The sequence below is a fragment of the Penaeus chinensis genome, chromosome 6, assembly GCF_019202785.1.
Source record: "Penaeus chinensis breed Huanghai No. 1 chromosome 6, ASM1920278v2, whole genome shotgun sequence".
NCBI lineage: Eukaryota > Metazoa > Arthropoda > Malacostraca > Decapoda > Penaeidae > Penaeus > Penaeus chinensis.
The window spans coordinates 6,276,228-6,286,227 of NC_061824.1; the positions used below are offsets into that span (position 1 = coordinate 6,276,228).

Below are 10,000 nucleotides of genomic sequence, written 5' to 3' on the forward strand. Positions count from 1 at the left end.
AAGGTTAATGAGTTTCAAAGTTTGAGACGTAAAAATAACATATTTTACAGCTGCGAAAGAAGTGAAGCAGCTGAAGAATGAAATCACGTCGAAGGAGCAAGAACTGAACGAATCAGAGGCGTCACTTTCAACACTCGTCCAACATCAGTCCGAGTACGAACAGAAAGTTACAGAGCTGAAGGACCTCCTGAAGACTACAAAAGAAAGTTCCTCGATCGCTCGAGAGAAAAATATAGCCCTCGAATCGGAAAGAGATGAGGTCGGTGTCAAGCATTCTCTTGCTTCCCTCTGTTAATAGTTTAAGCCTTTAGTTTTGATGCCACACTGTCTATTCAGCTAAAACAATGCTTTTACTTACACTGTAGGTTAAAAGCTCTCTAGAGCGTGTTCGGACGGAGATGGAGGAGCAAAAGCGGGCATCGGCTGCACAGCTGACCAATCTGAAGGAGGAATTAAAAAGAGAAAAGTATCGGTAGGTTAAATTACAGATTTTTCCCATTTATCTCATTAATAAATGGTTTGCTGTTCTTTTACATTTGTGGAAATGAAATGTTTACTAACAACTAGAGTTTTCCTCTTCATTTCCTGCAGAACAGTTGAATTAATGGAATATGTATATGGTTATATGTGTGTGTGTGTGTGTGTGTGTATGCATACGTATATATGTATATATATTATATAATATATATATAAGTATGATATATATATTTATATATATATATATATGTATATAAATGTATTACGTATATGCGTTGTGTGTGTTTATGTAAATTCCAAAACTTATGCAGGGCACTGACTTTGTCATATTGCTATTACTATTAGTTTCTAGTAGCATTTAATACCGGAGGCATTTGGTCAGCGGCTGCGCCATGTATTCACAATTCTCAACCATATGCTTACTGCCGGTTATGACTGATATTAACAAAATGTTTTTGGTTTAGTATCAGTGATATTTAGCAGTGATCATTTAAAAACTATCGGAGCTTTATCCCTCTTAAACTTAAGACCTTTAGTTGCCGAAACAAGACGTTTTATAAATTATAAATGTGTCCGTTCTCAATGAATTAGTTGTTATAATTTCCAGCCGAGCAGAGAGCCAACAAGAATTCGAAGAAGCGGTAGAGAAGATACAGTATCTGAAGACAGCAAATGACACATTGGAAGGCAGCAAAGCCGAGCTTCTGGATAAACTCGAGGCTGTGGCAACTCGAAAACAAGAATTGGAGAAGGTCCGTTAAAGACAGTATATCAGCAAGTTAACTGATATGCATATGTTTAAGATCCGCCTGCTTGTTCTGGGTTTGGAATGAATATAAATTGCATACATCAGATTCCAGAATTCAGATACATTTATTGATTTCTATCAGGACCTCCAGCACGGTAGCAGCATGCTGGCATCTCTACGAACAGAATACTTAGAGGTGACACAGCAAGCCAACTTCTTGTCCCAGTGTCTTGAGGAAAGGCACATGAAGTTATCTCATTTGGAATCGGATTTTAGAGATATGCAAGTACGAATACGCAAATATTCTTTAAAAGCGTGAGACCTATTGTTTGTAAAGAATATTTAATCCTCTTGCGTTTTATTGCTGATAGCTATTATAAGCAGTGCCTGTTGGAGGTAATGATATACTTAGCTCTAATAAATTCTTATTCGTTAGACGGAGAAACAGTCTCTTATCGCTCAGTTGGATGAAACAAAAGGACTTTTACACGAAGAACGACAACGCGTTTGTCATCAGAAGGAAAAAGTAGGCTCATGTAGATAAGTATTATTGGGTTCTCTACAATCAAACCACACTCTCTCTCTCTCTCCCTCTCTCTCTCTCTCTCTCTCTCTCTCTCTCTCTCTCTCTCTCTCTCTCTCTCTCTCTCTCTCTCTCTCTCTCTCTCTCTCTCCTCTCTCTCTCTCTCTCTCTCTCTCTCTCTCTCTCTCTCTCTCTCTTTCCCTGTCTCTCTCACTCTCTCTCTCCCTCCCTCCCTCTTCCTCTCACTCTCCCTCTTCCTCTTCCTCTCCCTCCCTCCCTCTCCTTCTCCCTTTCCCTCCCTCTCCTTCTTCTTCTCCCTCCCTCTCCTTCTTCCTCTCCCTCCTTCTCCTTCCTCCTCTCCTTTTCCCTCTCCTTCCTCCTCTCCCTTTTCCTCTCCTTCCTCCTCTTCCTCTTCCTCTCTCTCTCTCTTTCTCTCTCTCTCTCTCTCTCTCTCTCCTCCCTCCTCTCTCTCTCTCTCTCTCTCTCTCTCTCTCTCTCTCTCTCTCTCTCTCTCTCTCTCTCTCTCTCTCTCTCTCTCTCTCTCTCTCTCTTCTCTCCCTCCCTCTCCTTCTTCCTCTCCCTCCTTCTCCTTCCTCCTCTCCTTTTCCCTCTCCTTCCTCCTCTCCTTTTTCCTCTCCTTCCTCCTCTCCTTTTCCATCCCTTTCTCCTTCCTCCTCTCCCTCTTCCTCTCTCTCTCTCTTTCTCTCCCTCCCTCCCTCTTCCTCTCACTCTCCCTCTTCCTCTTCCTCTCCCTCCCTCCCTCCCTCTCCCTCTCCCTCCCTCCCTCCCTCTCCCTCTCCCTCCCTCTCCTTCTTCTTCTCCCTCCCTCTCCTTCTTCCTCTCCCTCCTTCTCCTTCCTCCTCTCCTTTTCCCTCTCCTTCTTCCTCTCCTTTTTCCTCTCCTTCCTCCTCTCCCTCTTCCTCTCTCTCTCTCTCTCTCTCTCTCTCTCTCTCTCTCTCTCTCTCTCTCTCTCTCTCTCTCTCTCTCTCTCTCTCTCTCTCTCTCTCTCTCTCTCTCTCTCTCTCTCTCTTCCTCTCTCTCTCTCTCTCTCTCTCTCTCTCTCTCTCTCTCTCTCTCTCTCTCTCTCTCTCCTCTCTCCTCTCTCTCTCTCTCTCTCTCTCCCTCTCTCCCTCTCTCCCTCTCTCCTCTCTCTCTCTCTCTCTCTCTCTCTCTCTCTCTCTCTCTCTCTCTCTCTCTCTCTCTCTCTTCCTTTCTCTCTCTTCCTCTCTCTCTCTTCTCTTCTCTCCCTCCCTCCCTCTCTCCCTCTCTCCCTCTCTCTTCCTCTCTCTCCCTCTCTCTCCCTCTCTCTCCCTTTCCCCCCCCCCTCTCTCTCTCTCTCTCTCTCTCTCTCTCTCTCTCTCTCTCTCTCTCTCTCTCTCTCTCTCTCTCTCTCTGTCCCTCTCCCTCTCCCTCTCTCTCCCCCTCCCTCACTCTTTCTCTCCTCTTTTGGAATGCAATGTTTGTGCATGCATTTTCATAGATCATATATGAGAAAGTAAGCATTAGCTTTGAAAGATGGCATTGCTGTAATGAGTCGTATATATCTTCACTTTTTGTTTACTCTGGTTTATGTTTTAGATATTGGAACTAAGCCAAGATCTTGCGATAGAGAAACAGAAGGAAGAAGAACGAATGATTGAACTGGAAACCTGCCAAGAACTAAATAACAAAATGAGTATCGTTACTGAACAATTGACTAAAATGTCCCAGGTATGTCAGCTTAAGCACCTGTCATTTAATGCACGACGCAATCTCTTTAATTGGTTTTCAGTTTTTTTTTTTTTTTTTTTGACATAGTGTGAAATCTACTGAATATTTTAGGAAAACGCAGGGGTTGCAGCCAAAAAACAAGAGGACAGGACATTTGCAACAGATCAGAAAATTAGCTCTTGGGAAGCCGAAGTGAAATCTCTTACTGAACAACTGAGCCATGTTCGGTAAGCTTCAAGTTTTGTTAGAGCTTACGTACATGATAAAATATATGATGCCTATCCCTCATAGTTATACACAGACATAAATTATGCCATGTGATTCTGTCAGAAATGAGTGGGCGGCAGAACACAAGAGTTATGAGCGGAAGATCCAGACCATTACTACCGGTGCGTCCGAAGCAGAAGCAGAACTGAAGAGACAGATTTCGGAAATGGAAGACCAGTATATCAAAGCTATGTAAGATAGCATCTTTGTTCGCTGATAAGCAACTTAAATTAACGTGTATGTGTGTGTGTGTGTGTGTGTGTGTGTGTGTGTGTATATATATATATATATATATATATATATGTATATGTGTGTGTGTGTGTGTCTTATGTTAGTGTATTTATGTAAATATGTGTTTGTGTATCTTTTATGATATAATCACTTACCAGTGTCAAATCTGACTCATGACTTACATTCACTATTTCGGAGATTGCTTTCAGCTGTAATACTTTATATGTTTCAGAGGCGAATCGGTGGACATTGAACAGGAAAGGAAGGAGCAACATGCACTCGTTGAGTCTCAAAAACATCATATTAAACAACAAGAAAAGGAGGTAATGATCATGATGGATATTATTTTTTTTATTTGCACTCCTGTTCATAGCCGTAATTGTTATCATTTGACTTTTACTGGAAACATTTGTCATTACTCTAAAATATTTGGAGATTAAGTGACAATAAGTTCACATATTAGCAAATGTATATTTAATGAGCCTATGCAATATGGAAAAATATCAGCGAAATATCTAAAATAGAATGATATTCATGTTATGCTGATAGATGTGTAATGGAAAAATGTTTTTTTTTTCCAGCTCAAGTCTAAAGCCAGAGCCCTAACTCAGGAAATTAAGAAAAGAGAGAAGGCGCAGGCATCTCTAGAAACTTGGAAGAAGAAGTTCCAAAACAAAGAAAACGCGCGAGTGAAGCTTCAGTCGGATCTCCAGGAGACTGTGCGCGGCCAAGAAGAAGCGCTCAAACTGCACGAGAAGAAGCAGAAGGCGCTGCAGGAAGAACTTCAAAATAAAGTCAGCGAGATCAGCGGACTTCGGGATTTGGCTCGCACACACGAAACGAACCTGCAGGAGACGCAACAGAAGGTGGTCGACCTGCAGGAGGTTCTCGAGGCTGCTCTTGGCGAACTGAATGCCCTACGGGACACGGAGAACGCAAGGGACAAGGCATTCGAGGAGCTCAAGTGCCAGTCCACCGAGGCCAAACTAAGCCTGACGAATAAACTTCAAGAAAAAGAAGAACAGCTCGCAGCGTCCTCCAACATCTGCGGTCGGTTGCAAGCTGATGTTGCAAGCTTAAAACGGTGCTTGGAAGAACAGCGTTCCAAACATGTGGTAAGTAAACAGAGAAACCTTCTTCTCCGGGACATCAGCAAGGCCTTTGACAAAGTCTAACATGATGGACTGACACACAAAATCATAAACCTACATCTACCACATAACTTCACTCTTCTTTTCTGCAACTTACTCAACAAACAGAACAGCAACTATACGCCTAGAAAACTTCCTTGGACCCCCCCCCCCATCCACTTCAGGAGTGGAGTACCACTTGGAGGGTAGTCTATCACCAACACTATTCATACTGTATCAGCAGACCTTACACTACCAGCACCATTCAGCAACCACACATACACATATACGTCACTTAAATCATCACACACCCCAGGAAATCAAAACAATGAAACGAGCCACGGAAACTGCCATCACGAACATAAACACATTTGAAAGGAATGGGAAAATATCGAAACAAATTCACAGTCCTCCCAGTAGCTAGACACATTCCACCAAATATACAAGTGCACAACATAGACATGCCTTGTGCAAACACAGGGAAACTACTAGGCCTCTCCTCCAACATGGTATACCCACACACGAAACAACGAATAACACTCGCCATACTACACCAGTTCTCACAATGTACAACACAAACAAAGCTGACTATGCAAGACAGACCCATACTCGAATACACCCCAGTACCTTAACAAAAACACGAGAACTAAACATGTCTCAGTCCAGAAAACACGATATCCCGATTTATCACCTTCGCACATGCTCCACACGAGACACAACGCAGAATCACTGAATACATACATGCATACACACACGAACACTGATGAAAACATGGGAGAGGCCCCAGCACTCTACGACCCACTCTACACAAACATCCTCACAACACACAACACAAACCGCCGCTAGTGGCTACGCAGTTTACACGAACACAACCACCATTCCGCCCCATATCAAAATGTGAGACACTCCAACCCCTCCGTGGAGAGTATCTTTCACTCTCTAGGAGATCAGCCACGAGCCTCCGCAAGGTCGGAGTGACATATCACCGTATGAGGGTTAATAAAGATAAAAGAGATGTCCCTGGGGAGGATATCTCTCATCTTCCAGGGCTGCCTCCTTGTGCCATTTTCCTTATGTAATCTGTAATGGCCACTTTGTTTTGTATTACTCCCTTGTTTTGTGCTGTACCTGTTTTTCTACATACCATCTGTGTATACCCCTCCCCCCCCAATCCATTGTCGTGGGGGGCTTAGGAGGCGGAGACTTGAGGCCCAATGTAGGGCATCACCCCTGCCTTGAACCTCAGTCCTCGCCTTAACTAATTGTGCATGTTCTTTTCTTCTCCCACCTTCCTTTTCCTTCTCTTCTTCATCCCCTTCTTCTGTCCACTTATTCCAATCGTTAACTATTTTTTTGTTACCCTTTTTTACCATAATACTTTATCGTATTGCTATATGACCTTTAGTGTCTAGTACATTTATGTGATTTAACCATTAACCATTCTGGGAATACATAGACATCGCCTTGTGAAACAAAAAAAACCCTCCCTTTCGCTATATTTTGAATACGACGCTAATGACCTGGAATGTTGATGCGGCAGATTTTTAATCTGATAATACACATCATTGTACACATACATACATTCTAAAACTAAACATACAAACACGCATGTTATACCTAGCAAGAACGGAGACTAAGGAGTATTTTAGTTGCCAACTTCTACGCAAAATAGATTCAATTCACAACTAGCATATCATCTTCAAGGAATGCATCATACATTTTCAAGTTCGAAAAGTTTATGCAATGCATTTCTTGTTTCAGGCAGAAGTTCAGGCTTTAGAAGAGGCAGTGGATGAGGCGCAGGAAGAAATGGATCGAGCCAAGCAGGAAGTGATAAAGGTCAACAAGGAGAAGAACGACGTCGTGCAAAAGGCCGATACGAAAGTGAAGGTGTGTATGCTATTTTTTTCTCGCCTTTTCCGTTGCTTTCAGCCAGCCAGAGCGCGATACTTTTCAGATATATTTCACACAGTTTCAGATAGGGGTTTGTATTTTCATTAATTACAAATCGTATCGTAAGTTTCTTGATAAACTTTTTTTCCTCATTGTAAAGGTGCATAAAATGTTTCTGAGACTTTTTAGCAGTACATAAACGTTCCCTGTATCGGTAAGATTTGAAGTCATCATGACGGTCGCTGGAACGACATGCTAAGAATCTCCAACGTTCCGAGTCATATGACGTGGTATTGTCTTCGGTGGGTTGAATGTCTTCATTCTGTACTTCAAGCAAGCTCAAAAATATCAAAGAAAATGCTGTGTATCTTGATGTGTTAATGTAATTAAATCAATAAGTCAAGTAAATGTCCGTGATCATTGGAATCCTCTAGTTTCGGACACAGAGCTCACTCGCGATGGATGCCATGAGATGGAAACCTCATGTAACTTCCACATTTCAAATGAGGAATAATTTATGCAATAAGAAGAAGTGTTTTGACCGAATCTGATAAATACATTTGTAAGTTTTCACAGCCTTGCGAAGCGAAGAGTGGTGTGTATAAGTTGCAGAATAGCCAGGTACTTTTGCCATTTTATTTGAAGCTTCCACATTGCTTTGCTTGTAATTAAAATTCATACCAGCATATTAAGTACCTTCATGGTTTTCTATTGATTTTTAAAGTGAAATAAAAAGGTAACCTCTGCTTTTATGTCGGTATAAACTTGACACAACTTGAAACAATGTCTCAGAGTGTTTGGGATTTCGGTATGCTGCAAAAAGCCTTATATTTCTGTTTTTTTCCGTACCTTCTTATTTTCCATTCCCCAGTAAGAGATATATAAGTTAAACTTACGGAGAGATTTTTCATTCGACATGACAGGAAATTGTAGACACAAGATCTCATTGCCATTTTTCAGTGAAAGCTTTAAAACCTTACGAAGAACAGGTAAGTATAAACAAAATACAGCATATGTGTATGATAAAGTTTTCCTTAGTTCAAGCGTCTTCATTAGGCGAGCATTTTTATTTTATTTTATTCGTTCTTGTTATGTCTTTCACAGAGAAATGTCTTCTTTTTTTTTCTTTTTGTTGGCAAGCGTTTGATTTGGAATTAAATTGATGTGTGTTTTTGCATAGATAAGAATGTTGTTTGGATTGTATCTTTCATTTGATATAGTCTTTGATGAAAATTAATATAATTTCAGGATATGTTAAGTATCATCGAGGAATACAGATCCGAAAACGAGGTGAACATGAAGAAAATAACCGCAGAGTTACTAGAAACTCGGCAGAAGCTCGCAAAGAAAGAGGCAGATATCGCAAATGTATCATCAGCAAACGTACGGTTTAGAGGAGTTTAGTTTAAATGATTAAAAAAATGGTAATAGTTTTGCGGATATTGTGTTATTAGTTTGTGTTAGTAATGAATACATTTCAACTATTTGACAGACGAAGCTCCTTGCCGAAGCTGTGGTTAGATCATCGACAAGCGTAATGGCGAAGTCAGATACCTATCCAGTAAAGTTTCGATAGTTTTACATATACTGTACCGTGGTATTGTCATGCAAAGAAGATTTAGGTAGCTGTCCGAATTTGATTTTGTTTATAAGAGAAGAACATTTTTGTTGATGTGAATCTCAGCATTTACAGTCTCCCTCCCTCTCTCTCTCTCTCTCTCTCTCTCTCTCTCTCTCTCTCTCTCTCTCTCTCTCTCTCTCTCTCTCTCTCTCTCTCTCTCTCTCTCTCTCTCTGTCTCTCTCAGGAAGTGACACCGTTTCCTTCTGGTGATGAACTAGCCACTCCGAGCCCGCGCCAGTATATTCCCCACATGTTTTGTCTTCGTGAATTGCGTAGAAAAACACCCATCGCTAGAACAATCCCGATGCCAGTGTCTTCTGAGGTAAAGTTGGCAAATGTATTTTTTCATGTTATATTTCATCGTGAGATTTATAGTTACAGTGTGTAATGATAAAACATCTTATCGTCACTTCTAATGTTCTCAGACTTTATGAAGAACTGAATGTAGCTTTATGAAATAACAGTTATAAGGTACAACTTATCTCTGAACTACATGACCTCACCACTCCCTTTAGGAAAGCCGGAAGCCACCAGGTATTCTGAAAACGAGGCTGAGACGTACCCTTGTACCCGCTCCTCAAAAGAAACGTGTCGTCTTCAGTTCCTCAGTGTCTCGGGCCACTAAGGACGACGACCAGAGAGATTCCAGCGCTGACACGAAAGTCTGTGAGGTGAGGTTTCAGTGGCTTAGTTTGGTGGCATTTTCCCTTTTCCTATTTTTTTCTTTTTTGTGGTTCTTTTTATATTTTTTCAAAGGGCATATTTCTTGCACTTGTTTTTTTATGTGAAGTGTGCAGCATGTATTTCGTTCTTTGATCATATGTATCATACTGGGAACCACCAGCAGTCTGAAAAATGCGATAAGTCACTTTGCAAGCAGACAAGTTTTCCACTCATTCACTCCTCTCTCTCTCTCTCTCTCTCTCTCTCTCTCTCTCTCTCTCTCTCTCTCTCTCTCTCTCTCTCTCTCTCTCTCTCTCTCTCTCTCCCTCCCTCTCTCTCTCTCTCTCTCCCCCCCTCTCTCTCTCTCTCTCTCTCTCTCTCTCTCTCTCTCTCTCTCTCTCTCTCTCTCTCTCTCTCTCTCTCTCTCTCTCTCTCTCTCTCTCTCTCTCTCTCAATCATTCTCCTCCCTCCCTCTCCCTCTGCCTCTATGTGTGTGTGTGTGGTACAACGATAACGATCTCGTCTAACAATCTTGCGTTCAAATCCCTTGCCGCCAGTGAATAGTAACCACGGCCATCTCTCTCTCTCTCTCTCTTTCTCTCTCTCTCTCTCTCTCTCTCTCTCTCTCTCTCTCTCTCTCTCTCTCTCTCTCTCTCTCTCTCTCTCTCTCTCTCCTCTCTCTCTCTCTCCCTCTCTCTCTCTCCCTCTCTCTCTCCCTCTCTCCCTCCCCCCCCCTC

At 41.9% G+C, this 10,000-nt stretch overlaps 1 protein-coding gene across 1 annotated transcript in view; it reads left to right on the forward strand.

Moving 5' to 3' along the window:
* LOC125026502 (golgin subfamily A member 6-like protein 22) overlaps positions 1-10,000 on the forward strand; it is a 15,962-nt gene that overhangs the window by 4,597 nt on the left and 1,365 nt on the right. Inside the window, exons 6-20 of the mRNA XM_047614988.1 lie at positions 51-259; positions 366-472; positions 1,085-1,229; positions 1,368-1,511; positions 1,662-1,751; positions 3,327-3,458; positions 3,570-3,685; positions 3,789-3,917; positions 4,189-4,279; positions 4,538-5,071; positions 6,848-6,976; positions 8,228-8,362; positions 8,472-8,540; positions 8,785-8,922; positions 9,116-9,271. Coding sequence (XP_047470944.1) covers positions 51-259; positions 366-472; positions 1,085-1,229; positions 1,368-1,511; positions 1,662-1,751; positions 3,327-3,458; positions 3,570-3,685; positions 3,789-3,917; positions 4,189-4,279; positions 4,538-5,071; positions 6,848-6,976; positions 8,228-8,362; positions 8,472-8,540; positions 8,785-8,922; positions 9,116-9,271 — 2,324 coding nt within the window. The remainder of the gene's footprint in view (positions 1-50; positions 260-365; positions 473-1,084; positions 1,230-1,367; positions 1,512-1,661; positions 1,752-3,326; positions 3,459-3,569; positions 3,686-3,788; positions 3,918-4,188; positions 4,280-4,537; positions 5,072-6,847; positions 6,977-8,227; positions 8,363-8,471; positions 8,541-8,784; positions 8,923-9,115; positions 9,272-10,000) is intronic.